General features: G+C 44.0%; 1 protein-coding gene across 4 annotated transcripts in view; it reads left to right on the top strand.

The window, feature by feature from the left end:
• Positions 1-20,151, top strand: part of LOC147111859 (palmitoyltransferase ZDHHC20-B-like) — a 121,329-nt gene that overhangs the window by 14,000 nt on the left and 87,178 nt on the right. For all 4 annotated transcript variants that reach the window (XM_085999179.1, XM_085999178.1, XM_085999177.1 and 1 more), the window contains exon 3: positions 19,913-20,007. In XM_085999179.1, the coding sequence (XP_085855305.1) occupies positions 19,913-20,007 (95 nt within the window). The remainder of the gene's footprint in view (positions 1-19,912; positions 20,008-20,151) is intronic.

The following is a 20,151-nucleotide window of genomic DNA, read 5'->3' as shown; positions in this document are numbered from 1 at the left end:
TCCACATTGTCGGTAGATGCCAGTGTTGTAGCTATATTGGAACAGCTTGGCTAGAGGCGCAGATAGTTCTGGAGCACAAGTCTTGAGTACGACAGCTGGGATATTGTGGGGGCCCATAGCCTTTGCTGTATTTAGTGCGCTCAGCCTTTACTTGATATCGCGTGCATTGAATCGAATTGGCTGAAGACTGGCTTCTGTGATGGTGGGGACCTCAGGAGGAGGTCGTGATGGATCATCCACTCGGCACTTCTGGCTGAAAATGGTTGCAAATGCTTCAGCCTTGTCTTTTGCACTCACGTGCTGGGCTCCACCATCATTGAGGATCAAATCAAATCAAATCAACTTTTATTGTCATTGTTAGTGCACAAGTGCAGTACAACGAAATGTAGGCTTGCGGCTCCCGAGAGTGTACATTTAGATTAAGACATTTAAACATTCAACATACATTTGGCTTGTAATACATTAACATAAACATAACCATAATAAAGTGCATTGGCAGATGTGCAGGCTTTAGAGTTTATTTGTGGAGTTCAGTAGGATGACAGCCCTGGGAAAGAAGCTGTTCCTAAATCTGGTCGTACAGGTGCGAATGCATCTGTAGCGTCTCCCAGAGATACTCCTCCTCCCGTCAGCTGTTTAATGGTCCACCACCATTCACGACTGGATGTGGCAGGACTGCACAGCTTTGATCTGATCTGTTGGTTGCGGGATTGCTTCGCTGTGTCTATAGCATGCTGCTTCCGTCGTTTAGCATGCATGTAGTCCTGTGTTGCAGCTTCCCTAGATTGGCACCTCATTTTTAGGTACGCCTGGTGCTGCTCCTGGCATGCTCTTCTACACTCTTCATTGAACCAGGGTTCGTCGCCTGGCTTGATAATGGTACAGTGAGGGATATGCCTGGCCATGAGGTTACAGATTGTGATGGAATACAATTCTGCTCCTGCTGATGGCCCACAGTGCCTCATGGATGCCCAGTTTTGAGCTGCTAGATCTGTTCTGAATCTATCCCATTTAGCACGCTGGTAGTGCCACACAACACGATGGAGGGTGTCCTCAGTGTGAAGATGGGACTTCGTCTCCACAAAGACTGTGCAGTGGTCACTGCTACCAATACTATCATGGACAGATGCATCTGCGACAGGTAGATTGGTGTGGACGAGGTCAAGTAGGTTTTTTCCTTGTGTTGGTTCTCGCCACCTGCTGCAGGCCCAGACTGGCATCTATGTCCTTCAGGGCTCAGTCAGTAGTGGTGCTACAGAGCCACTCTTGGTGATGGACATTGAAGTCCCCAACCCAGAGTATATTGTGTGCCCTTGCTACCCTCAGTGCTTCTTTCAAGTGGTGTTTAACATGGAGATTCATCCGCTGAGAGAGGGCGGTAGGTGGTAATCAGCAGGAGGGTTCCTTCCCCATGCGTGATCTGATGCCACGAGACTTCACTGGGTCCGGAGTCAATGTTGAGCACTCCCAGGGCCACTCCCTCCAGACTGTATACCACTGTGCCGCCATCCCTGGTGGGTCTGCCCTGCCGGTGGGACTGACATACCCAGGGATGATGATGGAGGAGTCTGGGGCACTGACAGAAAGGTATGATTTTGTTAGTATGGCTATGTCCGGTTGTTGCTTGACCAGTCTGTGGGACAGCTCTCCCAATTTTGGCACAAGTACCCGGATGTTGGTGAGAAGGACTTTCCTAGGGTATAAACTTTTAGTCTTGTGCATCAACTATTTTTGTTGCTTTTCTGAAATTACAATCTAGTGACCGTTATTGTTGGATTTGGCAGTTTTGTGATATTATATCAGTCAAAAATAAAATTACATTGTTAAGTCTGCCCTGAATTTGAGCTCCAGTACCAAAGGTAAAAAGCCGGCATTCTTAAGATACTATGCAGGGAGTTTTTCCACTCGTTTCTTCTCCTCCCATCATAATTAATTATTCCTAAATGGTCACATTCTGTTTGACAAAATTGTATTTAGCTCATCTAGTGTCTTGCAATACAGCAGTTTACATTATTTTGCGAGGACAGCTTTGTTGCTGTATGTGCAGGTATACATAGATGAGGAGTTATGAAGAGAGACTTGAGAAGTTAGGGCTGAGAAGGTTAAATGGTTGACCTCTTTGAGATCTTCAAGATTATGAAAGATTTTGAAAGATAAATAGTGATAGTTGTTTCCATTGGCTGCGAAGATGGTAAAGATAAATCACAACTTTAAGTTAACAAGAGTACGGTAGTGTAGTGGTTATGTTACGTTAAATAACAACAGAAAATGCTGGAAATACTCAGCAGGCCAGGCAGCATCTGTGGAGAGAGAAACAGGGTTAACGTTTCAGGTCTGGGACCCTTCATCAGAACTGGAAAAAGGTGGAGATGTAACAGGTATTAAGCAGGTGCAGAGACAGGGGGGGAGGGGTTTAGGAGGGGAGGAAGGAATTGAAAGAACATGCTGTGAAAATGTTGCAAATGGGAATGGCAAAATCATACTGCATGAAAAATGGGGGCAGGGATTATTATCTGAAATTGTTGAACTCCATGTTGAGTCTGGCAGGTTGTAAAGTGCCCAATCGAAAGATGAGGTGCTGTTCCTCGAGCTTACGTTGAGCCTCATTAGAACAATGTATTAGGCCGAGGACAGAGAGATCAGAGTGGGAGTGAAGCGGAGAATTAAAGTGACAGGCGACCGGAAGCTCAGGGTCACCCTTACGGACTGAACAGAGGTGTTCCGCAAAGCGGTCGCCCAATCTGCGTTTGGTCTCCCCAATGTAGAGCAGACCGCATCGTGAGCAGTGAATACAGTATATTAAATTGCAAGAAGTACAAGTAAATTGCTGTTTCACCTGGAAGGGGTGTTTGGGGCCCGGACAGTGGGAAGGGAGGAGGTAAATCGGCATGTGTTGCATCTCCTGCGCTTGCACGGGAAGGTGCCAGGTGAAGGAGAAGGGCTGTTGGGGGTAATTGAGGAGTGGACCAGGGTGTCGCGGAGGGAGCGGTCCCTTCGGAATGCTGAAAGAGAAGGTGAGGGGAAGATGTGTTTGGTGGTGGGATCACGTTGGAGGTGACGGAAATGGCGGAGGATGATCCGTTGAATGTGGAGGCTGGTGGGGTGAAACCCTATCATGGTTCTGGGAGGGAGGGGAAGGGGTGAGAGCGGAAGTGCTGGAAATAGAACGTACACGGTCAAGGGCCGTGTCAACCACAGTAGAGGGGAATCCTCGGTTGAGGAAAAAGGAAGACGTGTCGGAAGCACTGGTATGGAAGGTGGCATCGTCAGAACAGACGCAGCGGAGACGGAGAAACTGGGAGAATGGAAGAGAGTCCTTACAGGAAGCGGGGTGGGAGGAAGTGTAGTCCAGGTAGCTGTGGGAGTCGGTGGGCTTGTAGTGGATGTTAGTCGAAAGCCGATCGCCAGAAATAGAGACAGAGAAGTCAAGGAAGGGAAGAGTCGGAGATGGACCATGTGAAGGTGAGGGAAGGGTGGAAATTGGAAGTAAAGTGAATTAACTTATCTAGTTCAGGGCGAGAGCAGGAAACGGCACCAATACAGTCATCGATGCACCGGAAAAAGAGGTGAGCTTCATCAACTCTTGGACACTAACGCCCCTCCAGAACCTTCTTCCCCGTTACTTTCCTCTGATCCCATCCCTTCTTCCAATCTCACCCCCTGCCGTGTTTTCACTATCCCCTCTGACCTTCCCTTCTCTGACCCCGAACGATCAGTCCTCAGCAAAGGCCTGAGCTTCATCCCCTTACACCCCCATCTGAATGAATTTCGAGCTCGGCACGATGCGGAGCTCTTCTTCCATCGCCTTCGTCTCCGTGCCCACTTCTCTGGCCAGGAGTCTTCCCCCCGCACGGCTGATCCTTTCTCCCGCTTTCTAAATTCTTGTTCTACTTGGACCCCTCCCTCTGGCCTCTTACCCTCTCTAGATCTTTTCATTGCTAACTGCCAACGTGACATCGGCCGTCTCCATTTCTCTGCTCCCCTCTCTCACTCCAACCTAACTCCCTCTGAACTTGCAGCACTCCGTTCTCTCCGATCCAACCCTAACATTATCATTAAACCTGCTGATAAGGGTGGTGCTGTTGTTGTTTGGCGAACCAACCTCTACCGTGCGGAAGCTGAATGCCAACTCTCCAACACCTCCTCCTACCTCCGCCTGGACCATGACCCCACTAGCAAACATCAAGCCATTGTTTCCAAGTGTGTCACTGACCTCATCTCCTCTGGAGATCTTCCCTCCATGGCCACCAGCTTCATAGCCCCCCAACCCCCTACAGCCCGCTTCTACCTCCTTCCCAAGATCCACAAACAGGACTGCCCTGGTAGACCCATCGTTTCAGCCTGTTCTTGCCCCACGGAACTTATCTCTTCCTATCTCGACTCTATTTTTTCTCCCCTTGTCCAGTCTCTTCCCACCTACATTCGTGACTCTTCCGACACCCTCCGTCACTTTAACAGTTTCCAGTTTCTTGGCCCCAACCATCTCCTTTTCACTATGGACGTCCAATCCCTCTACACCTCCATCCCCCACCAGGATGGCCTGAGGGCGCTCCGTTTCTTCCTTGAACAGAGGCCCAACCAGTCCCCATCCACCACCACCCTCCTTCGCCTGGCTGAACTTGTTCTTACATTGAACAACTTCTCCTTTGACTCCACTCACTTCCTCCAAATTAAAGGTGTTGCTATGGGAACGCGCATGGGCCCTAGCTATGCCTGCCTGTTCGTGGGATATGTGGAACATTCTTTGTTCCAGTCCTACTCAGGTCCCCTCCCTCACCTCTTTTTCCGGTACATCGATGACTGTATTGGTGCCGTTTCCTGCTCTCGCCCTGAACTAGATAAGTTAATTCACTTTACTTCCAATTTCCACCCTTCCCTCACCTTCACATGGTCCATCTCCGACTCTTCCCTTCCCTTCCTTGACTTCTCCGTCTCCATTTCTGGCGATTGGCTTTCGACTAACATCCACTACAAGCCCACCAACTCCCACAGCTACCTGGACTACACTTCCTCCCACCCCGCTTCCTGTAAGGACTCTCTTCCATTCTCCCAGTTTCTCCGTCTCCGCCGCATCTGTTCTGACGATGCCACCTTCCATACCAGTGCTTCCGACACGTCTTTTTCCTCAACCGAGTATTCCCCTCTACTGTGGTTGACACGGCCCTTGACCGTGTCCGTTCTATTTCCCGCACTTCTGCTCTCACCCCTTCCCCTCCCTCCCAGAACCATGATAGGGTTCCCCTTGTCCTCACCTTTCACCCCACCAGCCTCCACATTCAACGGATCATCCGCCGCCATTTCCGCCACCTCCAACGTGATCCCACCACCAAACACATCTTTCCCTCACCTCCCCTTTCAGCATTCTGAAGGGACCGCTCCCTCCGCGACACCCTGGTCCACTCCTCAATCACCCCCAACAGCCCTTCTCCTTCACCTGGCACCTTCCCGTGCAAGCGCAGGAGATGCAATACATGCCCATTTACCTCCTCTCTTCCCACTGTCCGGGGCCCGAAACACCCCTTCCAGGTGAAACAGCGATTTACTTGTACTTCTTGCAATTTAATATACTGTATTCGCTGCTCACGATGCAGTCTCCTCTACATTGGGGAGACCAAACGCAGATTGGGCGACCGCTTTGCGGAACACCTCCGTTCAGTCCGTAAGGGTGACCCTGAGCTTCCGGTCGCCTGTCACTTTAATTCTCCGCTTCACTCCCACTCTGATCTCTGTCCTCGGCCTAATACATTGTTCTAATGAGGCTCAACGTAAGCTCGAGGAACAGCACCTCATCTTTCGATTGGGCACTTTACAACCTGCTGGACTCAACATGGAGTTCAACAATTTCAGATAATAATCCCTGCCCCCATTTTTCATGCAGTATGATTTTGCCATTCCCATTTGCAACATTTTCACAGCATGTTCTTTCAATTCCTTCCTCCCCTCCTAAACCCCTCCCCCCCTGTCTCTGCACCTGCTTAATATCTGTTACATTTCCAGCTTTTTCCAGTTCTGATGAAGGGTCCCAGACCTGAAACGTTAACCCTGCTTCTCTTTCCGCGGATGCTGCCTGGCCTGCTGAGTATTTCCAGCATTTTCTGTTGTTATTTCAGATTTCCAGCATCTGCAGTATTTTGCTATTATAGTTATGTTACTGGACTAGTAATCCAGAGGCCTGGACTAATAATCTGGAGACATAAATTCAAATACCACCGTGGCAGTGTGTGAATTTGAATTCATTTTTCTTTTAAAAACCAAAAAGCAATTATAGAAAGCTGGTACCAGTAATGGTGACCATGAAGCTACCGGATTGTTGTTAAAGCCCAACCAGTTCGCTAATGTCCTTTTAGGGAAGGAAATCTGCGCCCTTACCTGGTCTGGCCTATATGTGACTCCAAATCCACATAAATGTGGTTGACTCTTAACTTCCCTCTGAAATGGTCATGCAAGCAACTTCGTTGTATCAAAGAAGGATAAGAAGATTAAAACTGGACGGACCACTCGGACTCGAATTAGACATCGGATTCGGACACGACAAAGGCACACCAAGCCCAGTCGACCCTGCAAAGTCCTCCTCGTTAACATCTGGAGACTTGTGCCAAAGTTGGGAAAACTAGTCCCACAGACTAGTCAAGCTGATAATCATACGCACAGAATCGTACTTATCAGCCAACGTCCCAGACTCCTCCACCACCATCTCTGGGTATGTCCTGTTGCATCCAGTCATGAATGGTGGTGGACAATTAAACAACTAATGGGAGGAGAAGGCTCCATGAATATCCCCATCCCTAACAATGGCAGAGCCCAACACATGAGTGCAAAAGACAAGGCAGAAGCCTTCGCAACCATTTTCAGCCAGAAGTGCTGAGTGGCTGATCCATCTTGGCCTCCTCTTGAGGAACACCATCACCTCCAAGTCACACACCATCCTGACTTGGACAGATAGCTCCTTTCCTTCATTATCCCTGGGTCAAAATCCTGGAACTCCCTACCTAACCACACCATGGGAGTACTTTCACCATACGGAGTGCGGCAGTTCAAGAAGGCAGCTCACCATCATCTTCTCAAGGGCAACTAAGGATGGGCAATAAATGCTGGTTTTGCCAGCGACGCCCGCATACCATGAATAAATAAAACATTTAAAAAAAAAGAATTAAAGGGGACGTTAGAAAAAAATGTTTACATTAGAATGTGAAATTCTCTGCCACAAACAGTTGTAGAACCAGAGAACATTAAATTATTTTAAAAGGGAATAAGGTCGATGTACAAAAGGAAGCATATTGAATGATATGGGGAGCGAGCAAGCAAGCAGAATTAGTCTGGGTGGCTCATGAGGAGAAAAACACCTGGGTCAAATGGCCTGTTTCTATGATGTGAATTTCATATGTTCTATGTTTTAACCTTCCTACTTTGCTGTTCACCAAACCACTCAAACATATGAAATACTAAGGATAGGAAAAGATCAAACCATCCATCAAGCTTGTCTTATATTGTCATAGTGTGACTTCTACACACCAATACCCCAACAGCCCCAGCCACAATCTCCTGGGAGAGGTGAAAAGCCCCAAGCCAAAAAACTGGAAAAATTGCTTTCAGACCCCCCAAAGGTGATCAGACAAGTTACAGGAGATCCAACTCCCTTTTGAATGCTTGCAACAAATCAGCACTTGTTGCACGTGCCAGCAATTTGTTCCAGAGTTTGATGATTCTATGCGAAAAGAAATGCCTCTTCTGTTTGCGTAACCTATACTTATGTTCCCTGATTCTCCCAAACCTATCTAGCTCGAATAGCCTATCCACATTGACGGAGTCTAATCTTTTCAATATCTTAAAGACCTCAATCGAATCTCCTCCTATGGCTACTGTAACTGTGGGCGCTTAAACTAGGTATAAATTTTATGGCCCTTCTCTGAATCTTTCCCAGGGCCTAAATATCACTCACCAAGTGAGGGGACTATTGGTGGACACTGTGTTCCAGATGAGGCCTGACCAAGGCCTTGTACAAATACAATCTTGTATTTAATTATCTTGGCATTACATACCAACACTCTACTTGTTTTTGTAATAGCCTCCCAACACAGGTCATGGACCTTCAGTGATTCATGCACTATAGTACACAGGTCCTTTTCCCACTCAGCCGCCTTGAGCACACAACCCTGAATGGTATACACATGCTTGGTGTTGCTCCCAACCAAGTGCAGAACACTACACTTAAATATATTAATAGTCATCAGCCAGATACGAGCTCATTCCCACATTACATCTAGATCTGCTTGCGATCTCTTTTTCTCATCTAAGGTCCTTACACCTGCGCAAATCATGGTATCATTCGTGAACTTGTGGACAGTTCCCTCAACATCTTCATCCCGATCACTCCAAGATGGTGGAGAACAGCAAGTCTAACACCAAACCCTGCGGGACTTCACCAGTCCCCACACAGAACCACTACGAGTAAAAGAAAAAAAAAGACTTGCATTTATATAACACCCAACGTTCCTGTAATTTTTTTCATGCGCGAGCCCCTTAATTGGCTGTGCGGCCCATTCATATTTTCGCACATGCATGGTTATTCCCATTGAAAAGCTGGTGAGCAACCTGCGCAGGATGTCCAGACCGCTGTGCGGCCGAGCAGCTTAGCAGGAACATTGATAGCGCCTATTACGACCTCGGGACATCCCAAAGCGCTTTACAGCCAATGAAGTACCTTTGAATTGTTGTCTCCGTTGTGATGTAGGAAATGCAGCAGCCAATTTGTGCACAGAAAGCTTCCACAAACAGCAATGTGATAATGACCAGATAATCTGTTTTAGTGATGTTAATTGAGGGATAAATATTGGCCAAGACACCGGAGATAACTCCCCCACTCTTCTTCAAAATAGTGCCATGGGATCTTTTATGGCCACCTGAAAGAGTAGACGGGGCCTTGGTTTAACGTCTCATCCAAAAGACGGCATCTCTGACAGTGCAGCACTCCCTCAGTACTGCACTGGAGTGTCAGCCTAGATTTTTGTACTCCAATCTCTGGAGTGGGACTTGAACCCACAACCTTCTGACTCAGGCAAGAGAGCTCCCACCTGTGCCACAACTGACACTTTGTAACATCTACCTTCTATCTACAAGAATGTAACCAGTTTCTTGTGTCCCAATCTGCCTGCTAATTCCACAGGACTGAGCCTTAATTAGTATACAGTACTATTGTGTGGCACTCTGAAAAATTATCTATACCATGTCGACCTGGCTTCCTACATCCACCAAGCTATTGACTTCCTCAAAATATTCAACCAGGTTGGTGAGCTAGGACCACCTTTTCCAGAAACCATGTTGACTTTCTCTAATAACCCCATCTCTGTCAAGTCTCTCTAATGATCCCTTCTAGCAACTGGCGTATAACTGAAGTTAAATCTAATGGTCCTGCAATTCAGATTTATTTCCCTTTTTAAATATAGGCACGATATGAGCCTCTTTCCAGACCATGGGAACAATCTCAGATCCTGGGGAGCTGATAAATATGAGCAAGGGGCTCGCAAGACACAGCCTCATTTTTTGATCACCATCAGATGAATGCCATTGATGGGCTGGTTTTTGGAGTCCAGAAAAATCCAGGGCATTCATAGTGAATGGCTGATGGGAGGCATGATTTTGTGGCTGGTTGGTATGGCAGCTTTTCCTTTTTCAGTGATATGATCTTTCCTGAGACCTGGTAGAATACACACAGTTTAAATGAGCAAGTTGATGTGACCATCACTTGGCTCAAACTGAAAAGGTACCTGTACAAGTGCAAAGATTTTGCTACTTTCATCTGTAACATAATGGCCCTGAATTTGCGGTCGGAGGCGTACCTCCGGAGTACGCCTCCGACCCCCAAAATATTTCCATACTTACCTCCTGCCTCCACAGCTACGAAGAGTTCCCTTCTCGGGCCTGCAAGCGTACGCCTGCGAAAAGGCCCATGGATCCCGGGGCGGACGCGTCTCTGGGATCATGTGGGTCCAGTCAAACAATCAAAAAGGGGCATTCCTATGATGCTTATAGGGAATCCATTTATGCACGGAATCCCCATAAGCATATTAGAAATCCCTAAATAAATAAGAATTCACACCACTTAAATAAAAATAAATGATCCCATGTTCAAAATTAATTAAAAGGGCCTTTGATTAAGCATTTAAAATAAAATTTTAATTTTTTGAAAAATCAGTTTAAACATTGTAAAACGGGCCAGAATTTACCTAAACTAAGTATAAATGTATGTGTATGTTTTAATCATTAAAAAAAAATTATTTTAACATTTATTGTAACCCTTAACGCTGGTAAAAGAAGGCCTTACACCTGCTTTTACCAGGCGCAAGGGTTTCGTGGGCAGTAGTCGGGCAAATAGTGCAACTCGGCGCCAGCAAAGTGTTTTTGCAGCGGATACGAACGATCTGTTAGTGTGAAACTTGACAGATGGCAAGTTGTGGGTTTTAGCGTTTGCGGAAACCCGGAACTTGCGGGGCCTTTCAGAAGGCTCCATCGAAACCACTAACTTCAGGCCCATAATATATCCTTGAAGTGTTGTGGAATAATGAAAATAGGAGTCAGATTAAAAAATACATTCAGCTATAACCATGTTGAAAGTGAGATTTTCTAAAATAAACGTCCGCTATTTTGATTTATACCAATATAAGGAATCCTTATTGTAACCCTGTGTTTTGTCAAATGCAGGTATCTAAAATTTTGAAGGGAAGAATACATGTTTGGAGCAATCTGTTTTATACACTCCATCTTAACACTGAAATGTATTTGATATTTTGTTAACCGCTTGGGCAGAAAAGATACATACAGGGTATCCTAAAGAACACTAAGGTACTGGGTGATGTTCCTCATCATATTTGACAAACCCTGGTATGCTATTAAATGTTGGATAATGCTGCTGGAGAATTTAGCTGGGCCTGGATTAAGTGATGTCATATTTAATGCAACTGTGACTTTTTTCCTTTCAAATTTTCCTTCCAGTTTTCTCCCCTTAACTCCTCCTAAGCTGATGACTTGTACTATACAGTGCCATGGGTAACACCATCTCTTCAGTACCTTACCCAAGTGACTGTTTTTAATGAGTCTGGAAGGTAGTGACTGTCAACATGGGGCCCAACCCAGTCCACCTGCATTTCCAGCAAGTGATAAAGAACTGGAGCCCTGGTTGATTTAATTAATTTAACCCCCTCTAGCCCAGGAATAGTGAGGCAAATTGTAGTACAGGAAACTTTGGTTTATCCAGAGGTTAACTGTCCGGAATGCTCGATCCACCGGCAAAATTCAGGAGTCGGTTCAGTAAGTTTTTTTTTTTTTCGTTGCTTTTTTTTCCACTAGTCAGGCTCTGCAAGGTCTAGCTAAAGCTGTTGCTTAGCTACAGAGACGCTTGCAAGCTACGGCCGACTGTTTAGAAGCTGTTAGCAACAGGGTTTGTTGCTAGATACGGAGCTCAAAAGCTTCAGTATGTTTTAACATTAGCGCTGGTTTGTCCGGCAGTTTTGATGGGACGGCAACAGCTCGGTCCCGTCGGTGCCGGATATCACAAAGTTTCCTGTACCCCATTGTCACCCTGGCTGAGATTGACATTCAGAAAAAAAATGATAAAATCTGATACCTTCCTGCTGTCCATACCTTAGTGACGAGGGCATAACGCTTAAGTAACCAATCAAGATGGCTAGCTGGCTTCAAGACAGACAGCAGAGAGTAGGAGTAAAGGGTAGCTATTCAACAGTAGCAGAAGGTGGGTAGTGGTGTTCCACAAGGATCAGTGCTGGGACCGCTGTTGTTCACAATTTACATTAACGATTTAGACTTTGGAATCAAAAACACAATTTCTAAATTTGTGGATGACACCAAATTGGGGGAGATAGTCAATACTGAGGAGGACTGCAACAAATTACAGGAGGGCATTAATAAACTTGCAGAATGGGCATATAATTGGCAAATTAAGTTCAACACAGATAAATGTGAAGTATTACATTTTGGTAGGAAGAATAAGGAGGTCACTTATTACTTGGAGGGTGCGAGTCTAGGTGGGGTAGAGAAACAAAGAGATCTCGGAGTACAAATACACAAATCACTAAAAGTTGCGACACAGGTTAGCAAGGCCATAAAAAAAGCAAACCAAGCACTAGGGTTTATTCCTAGAGCTATAGAATTGAAAAGTAGGGAAGTTATGCTACACCTGTATCGAACCTTGGTTAGACCACACTTAGTGTACTGCGTACAGTTCTGGTCACCATATTATAAAAAGGATACAGAGGCACTGGAGAGGATGCAGCGAAGATTTACAAGGATGATACCAGAAATGTGAGGGTATACATATCGGGAAAGGATGAACAGGTTGGGTCTCTTTTTTTTCTCTCAAAAAAAGAAGGCTGAGGGGTGACCTAATAGAGGTCTTTAAAATTATGAAAGGTTTTGACAGAGTGGATATGGGAGAATGTTTCCACTTGTGGGGAAGAACATAACTAGAGGCCATCAATATAAGATAGTCACCAAGAAATCCAATAGGGAATTCAGAAGAAACTTCTTTACCCAAAGAGTGGTGAGAATGTGGAACTCGCTACCACAGGGAGTGGTTGAAGCGAAAGGTATAGATGCATTGAAGGGGAGGCTGGACAAACATATGAGGGAGAAGGGAATAGAGGGTTATGCTGGTAGGGTTAGATGAGGAAAGACGGGAGGAGGCTTGAGTGGAGCATAAACACCGGCATGGACTGGTTGGGCTGAATGGCCTGTTTCTGTGCCGTATATCCTATGAAATCCTATGTAAGATTGTTTTTTGAACACGTTGCTGCATATATCTTTGATTCATTTAATTGTACCATTTGTTTTTTTAATTGCTGAGTTTTTTCAATAACTTTATTTGATAACATAGAGAGTGTACATAAAATTGTTTCTTTTTTAAAAACTGCAGCATATGCATTTTATTCTTAAAGCTGCAGTGTCCGACACCAAAGCCGTTGTTAATGGTGTCCTGGATTCTGGCAATCATGAACTAAGAACTAGTAGTGAAGAATTGGGGTCAGCATCAGGTTATTTATGCTGTGCTAGTTAAAGGGCCAGTGGTTCCTTTAGTAGATTAAACCTCATTTAATACCATATAAAATTATTTTTTTTGTTCTCTGGAACGTGTGGTGCATAAGATCAAATTGTAGTAATTCAGAACCACGTTCCTTGGTATCATTCCATTTACTTTACAGGGTTGTCTCCAGCAAGAACCCTGTCAGAAGCAACTTTGTAAAGTAAATTGAACTGATTTTAATATTGTGACCACAAAGACGTCCTTGACAAACTACCTTTGTTTAGTTTTATTGTTTAAATTCAGTGTCTTGATGAGCATTTTTTTTTAAAACAACTGCAGTTCAGATCCCTGTAACAAGCTTATTTTGAAGCATATATTGCAAGATCAGTTCAAACTGTAGGCATGAGGGGTAGAACCAAGCTAAGTTTTAAATCCAACTGTTCGTTATTAAAATTCCAAACAAGCCACAGCAATCAGTGAAAGGGTATTTAAGTGGCTGGATTAACTCATTAAACTGAATAATCAGAAGATGGTTAAACCAATTAGAAGTTTCACAGGGAACTATAATAAAGTATACAAGGAAACTCCTTTAGACAGAAAAGATTGTAACTTTGAAAGGGACTACATTTATAAAAATCATCTATAAAAGAATAGTTAAATTGTGACTTCCTATTTTTGCCTACTTTTGTGTTAGACAAGACTTTCTACTGTAGAAATATCTAACAATTAGATCACGATTACATTATTCACTTGTTCATTGTGAAATAAATTTGCTTGAAAACAGGGTGTGCTGTGATTCTGTGCCCCTTTCAAAAGCTGAAGTCAGATCTTGGGACGGCGTAAGATTTGAGAGCTGAAATAATATAGAATAGAAAAGAACCAAAAATGTAATACTTTCCTCGATGGGTATTGTCCCCCTATTTTCCAGTTAGGCAGGCTCACCTATACAGGCCAAGTTGCTGGTCTGTACAGACTTCCCTGACATCGGGAAAGGTCTGTATAGACATTGGGGAAGATCCTGGTCAGACTGACAGGTGCAAATGTGGACTTGGCTGCCTGAGACTTGCACCTCTGCAGTTCTGTATTCATTACTTGGAGCATCTGTTTTGCACATGTGTATTTGTCATCATTGTTGAATCCACCCTGAAATGTAAATAGGGCAGAATAACTGGAAAGGAGCCAGTGGAAGCACCTCTTTTCAATACAAATTAACCCACAAACCTTCTGACTCAGAGGCAAGAGAGCCACGGCTAACACTTAAAGAAGAAACTAGATGGTATGAGAACTAAGCAGTTCCTGCCCACCAGGAGGAGGACAGAGGAGTGGAAGTGGAACTACAATGCTGTACCAAGAGCACAACATCTAGTGCTGACAGAGATCGTGCTTAACTACTCAGATCACGTATTGCTGCATAATTGAGGTCATCTGTCACAAGCAGCTAGCAACTTCAGCCCAGATATTAACTCCTCAAGTTCCACTTCTGCATCTCCTAGCAATTTGACAGCTTGAGTCACTGGTTGAGTAGTTGAGGCGAACAGCATAGATGCATTTAAAGGAAGCTAGATAAGTACATAAGGGAGAAAGGAATAGAAGGATAGAAAGACCGATTTGCATTTATATAGCGCCTTTCACGACCACCAGACGTCTCAAAGCGCTTTATAGCCAATGAAGTACTTTTGGAGTGGAGTCACTGTTGTAATGTGGGACACGCGGCAGCCAATTTGCACACAGCAAGGTCCCACAAACAGCAATTTGCTAATGACCAGATAATCTATTTTTGTTATGTTGGTTGAGGGATAAATATTGGCCAGCACACCAGAGATAACTCCCCTGCTCTTCTTCGAAATAGTGCCATGGAATCTTTTACCTCCACCTGAGAGCAGACGGGGCCTCGGTTTAACGTCTCATCCGAAAGACGGCACCTCCAACAGTGCAGCACTCCCTCAGCACTGCACTGGAGTGTCAACCTAGCTTTATCAGCTTTTAGCCGAACCCACAACCTTCTGACTCAGAAGCGAGTGTGCTACCAACTGAGCCACAGCTGACGCACACGTGGTGACAGGGTCAGGTGAAGTAAGTTGGAGGAAGCTCGTGTGGAGTATAAACACCAGCATAGATCTGTTGGGCCGAAAGGCCTGTTTCTGTACTGTAAATTTTATGTAGCATGAAGAAGGGCACCTGGTGCTCCATGATCTGTGGCTGCAGAAGCCACCACAAAATCTGTCCCTAGTTTTTTTTTCTACATTTGTGTGCTGTTGCTGGGATTCATTCTTGTTTGGCTCCCAATTACTGCACTTGCTTTCTGTACTTGAGAACTGTGACCAAAAACCATTGAAAGTACAGTCAGTAAGCACAGTAGGCAGGAGCCAAGTAGAGTGAATTCCAGCAACAGAACTACATTAAAATTTAAATACTCTGCAGAAGGCAGTGTGAGTTTTGAGATGAAATCCAGGTTCTCAAAGACTGTTGGAGGGTGGCGAGGGAGGGTGTAATGATATCTTTGAGGCAAAAAGAATCAAAATCTCCACTGAAACCCTCTGTCACTTCCTTTATTACAAGTTAAATTTTCTTGCCCTGTATTCTACTATTGGATGCCTTTGTAAATATAGTACAGTATTTGCTAAGTATGATGATAATACCATAGATAAATATTGCACCAATCTTTATTACCAACTGACAAATTTGGAGCACTTGGATTGTTTTATAGTGTTGAATTGTGATGCCAGCTAGCCATTGGACCATGGCTAATAATGCTATTACAGAAGAAGTTGCTTGTTGGGTTGCATTTGTTTCTTGTAATCTGTTAGGCTGTCAGTAATCCAGTAGTTTGAATTTCTATAGTATGGTATTGTCAATGCTGATTCCTTCAATAATTTCAGATCAGTAAGGATAGAATGGAAGGGTGTTTATGGAGTTGAAGTAGCAGGTTGTCTAGGTTAATATACTGCAAAGTATATGGAATATATTAACATGAGTACTTTTGTGATGGTAGATCAATACTATTGAGGGGACAAGATCCATAGCTGGAGAGCACTTTGTACAAGGAAGTAGCAATCATTCTGTAGTATGCGATTCCAAAAAAGGTTGTGTTGCAATACCTTGGTGAAAGGTTTTCTCTTGCTTTCTTCCCTCTGGATCAATACAAATTCTTGTTGAGATAAAATTTTCTAAATCAACTCAATTGTGGTTATAGAGGTAAATTGAATTTAACCTCTGCTTAACTGGCTTTTAAAGTTTATTAACTGAAGGTACTTATTTGTCACGGAGTTAAATTTTATGCCTTCAGTGATTCTAAAAAGTACTGAAGTAACTTTCATTGCTCATTCTAGAGTATCATTTCAAGTATTATATAATCTAACCTTTGTTTCTATTTACTGATGATTTAAGGATCACATAGAAGTACAGTAAACTCTTGTTTAAACGGCACTTAATCCAGAATTCTTTAATAATCGGCAAAATAGATAACCGGTAATCTTGCCGAATCCACCCATTTTTCGTTTTTCCGAGTCCGAGTTTCCCGTGGTGGCCGAGTTAGTCGGTTTTTATATTTTTTTGTTTAAAATTGCCTACCTCTCTCTATTCGGAATTTTTCATCAACCGGCACCATCCCGGTCCCGTAGGTGCCGGATACGAAAGAGTTTACTGTAAGTTGTAATAATCACTGTAGTGAACTATATAGGCCCCAAATTTGCAGTTGGAGGCGTACCTCCGGAGTACGCCTCTGACACGCTAAAAATATCTGCACTTGCCTGCAGGCGTACGCCTGCATAAAGGCCCAGGGACGCAGACGGTTTGGAAGCGTCCCTGGGATCACGTGGGCCAGATCCTCCAATCAGAAAGCAGGATTCCTAATATGCTTCTGGGGATTCCATTTACGAACGGAATCCACATAAGCATATGAGCAATCCCCAAATAATTAAATTTATACAGTTGGAATAAAAATAAATGTTCCCAGTTTCAAATTTAGTTAAAAGTTCCTTCAATAAAATGTAATTTTTTGAAAAGTAATTTTAAACCTTTTAATCCAGGCCAAAATTTGCATAAACTAATGTTAAATGTTTGTGCATGATTTTTTATTAAATTTTAAATTTAAGATTTATATTAACCCTTACGTTGATGAAAGGAGGCCCTATGCCTGCTTTTACCAGGCATAAGGGTTTTGTGCGCAGTAGTTGGGCAAATAGCCCAACACGGCGCCAGCGAAAGTGATTTTCCAGTCGGTGCGGTAGATCTGTCGAGGCGAACCTTGACAGATCGCACGTTCCAGGTTTTCGCGCATGCGCAGCGTATAAGGAAACCTGGAACTTGCGGGGCCTTGTGCATACGCTTTCATCGGCACTGCAAAATCCGGCCCAATACGTTTGCCCATGGCCACTATATAATTGACATACTATATTGAAAATAAATTTAATATGCATATTAAATTAAAACTAAGCCCTTTCTAGCTATGAATCCTATCTCCTCATCAATTAGTGATGATTGTATTTAGCAAATTTCCATTGTATATAGTACAAAGCACTGAATTATGTTTCTGATATCTTGGTGTTAATCGACTACTTTGTCTATTCTGTTTAGTATTGCACAGTGGCATTTGCATTGCCAGATTTTAATTCTGGCATTTGTATCTGTTTCTGGCATGCCAGAATTCCCCGTCTATCAGAGGAAATGGACATGCCAGAGGGTATGGTGGTGTACGTTGCAAAGGACACTTGCATTATCAGGGTCTTGTGTAAGATTTCTTTCAAAGTTTATTATAATATGTACAGTGCCAACCTCGCTCTGGATTTTCATATAATGCTGTAGATGTAGCAGGTAGACCTCCATTTAAAGCCTTGGGGTTGGCACCTGGGAGTCACTTTCCCCAGACGGCAAAGGGCTTAGTGTTCTGATTTGACTGTGTTTATAGTTGACTCTTCCTACAGTACTTATTTTTCTGTGTTTACTTTGAGGAATGTTATTCTGAGTACAGTCTGGAAATGGGAATAGATAGAAAAATTAAATGGTTGTTGCAACTAACATTTGGAAAGGTTGAGACGAAAATTCACTAGGATGGTATATAAATAAGAATATAGAGCTCAAGAGCACAGGGGTAATAAATTTGTGCATGGCAATGGTTAGGCCGCATCTAGAGTACTGTGTGAAGTTTCAGATACCACATTAGAGAAAAGACATTAAAGCTATGTAGAAATTTGATGGGATAAATAAGAAAAGATTATTTCCTCTGGGTAGTTGGTGATGAGCGGGTCATACAATTTAAAATCCTCACTGAGCGGTTGAGTGCATAACTGGTCTTGTTCATCGCCAGATGCGGCTCAGTCATGTCCAGCATTACCATGCCTTGCTTTCCTCAGTCAAAACTGCTTTCTACTCCAAGATAATCCTGAAAGCAAAGCCAAGGACGACTCGGGGCTCACGTTCTCAAGGCTAACTACCTCCTCAAACATTTCCCCTACTCTCACCTGGAAGATGAGGTGTGAAGAACCCATGGATCTTTTTCATCTGCAAGATTGAGACATTCTGTGCGCTGTATCTCCCTCTACTAGCTCTTGTTCTCCCCCTCCCCATGCATCTGACTTCCCCTAGTCTCTCATCTACTCCAGCTAATGCCCTATCACTCTGCAGTTTCTCCCTTATCTCAAACTTTGCCCTCTCCAAGCTCATCTCTTTCATGAAACCTACCCCCCCCCCAACCCCGCTCTCTTGATCTCCTTTCCACTCAACACTTGATTGCTGAATTACACCTCCCGTTCCCCATGTTAATTGACATTTTGAACGGCTCCCTTCAGACAGCATCACTCTCCCTTTCACAACCTCTGTCATCATCACCCCCCCTCATAAAACTGGCCTATCTGTCCTCTCCAGCTACCTTCTAATTTCGAACCTCCATTTCCTCTAAGATTGTCACCCTCCTAACTCTGCGCCTGACTGTCTCAAAACTCACTGTTGGAATTCCTCCAGGCTAGCTTCAGCCCTGCTTATAGCACCAAGTCTACCCTAGCCAAAGCCTTTAGTGACATCCTTTATGACCGTGATCATGGCGTGCTATCCTTCCTTGTCATCCTTGACTTCTCCACAGCATTAGACACCATCCTCCTTCATTGCCACTTCTCCACTGTCCAACTTTGTCGGACTACCATTGCATGGTTTAACTCCTACCTGTCCAAATGCAGCCTGCCTATCTCCAGCAATGGCTTCTCTTCCCATCCTCCATAGCCTTGCCCCACTCTATTTCTACAACTTCCTCCAATCATATCTCTCTTTTCACATCCTTCAGCCCTCCAATTCCCTCTCAGCTCCTCACTCCACATTGGTGGCAGAACCTTCAGTCACCTCAGCCCTTCTCTCTCGAACTCCCTCCCTAAACCCCTCTGTGCTTCCACTTCTCTCTACTTAGCAAAAAAAAAAAAAAAATGGATTTACAGTATTTTTTTTTAAGCTTTCAGTTACAGCCCCCCAGTCTCTCCCTCCGTTTCCTTATCCTACGTTTTTTCCTTTCCCTTTCTGTAAAGTGCCTTGGGTCATCTAGATGTTAATAAAGGTACTATATAAATGCAAGTCATCGGTAGGAGAAATTTCTTTATGCAGAGTTGTTAGAGCGTGGAATGCTTTGCAACAGAGTAGCTGAAACAGAGAATATTATCTTTTAAGGGAAAGTTGGATAATTAGTTGAAGCAGAGGGAGGCACAGGGCAGTGGGATTCATTTTAGATTGCTGTGGCAAAGAGCTGGCACAGCCACAATGTACCAAATGTGTTGTAAGCTTCTGTGGTTCTGGGATCCTGATTCTAGGATAGTTTGAACTCCTGGACAAAATACATCTCTAACAATAGCGCATTATATTTTTGCAAATTTTAAAATGTTTTTTTTCCTGCTGTTTCAGTTGTCTACCTTGTGGTGTTCCATCTATCTTTTGTCATGTTTATGTGGTCCTATTGGAAGACTATTTTTACACCCCCAGCCAAGCCATCAAAAGAGGTGAGTGTTGCATTGCCTGAGAACATTTGATTGAGTTCTGAGTGATTATCATTTAAAAGTTCTAGGAAATGCTAATTCTAACACACACATTAAAATCAGTTTGTTTTATTAAATATGGAGACTGGGAGTTTTTCAATAAAATAC

The sequence above is a fragment of the Somniosus microcephalus genome, chromosome 10, assembly GCF_052327205.1.
Source record: "Somniosus microcephalus isolate GS21.2 chromosome 10, FLI_Smic_1.0, whole genome shotgun sequence".
Lineage (NCBI taxonomy): Eukaryota > Metazoa > Chordata > Chondrichthyes > Squaliformes > Somniosidae > Somniosus > Somniosus microcephalus.
Note: the sequence above shows the minus strand (reverse complement) of the source record. Positions and strands in the feature narration are given on the sequence as shown.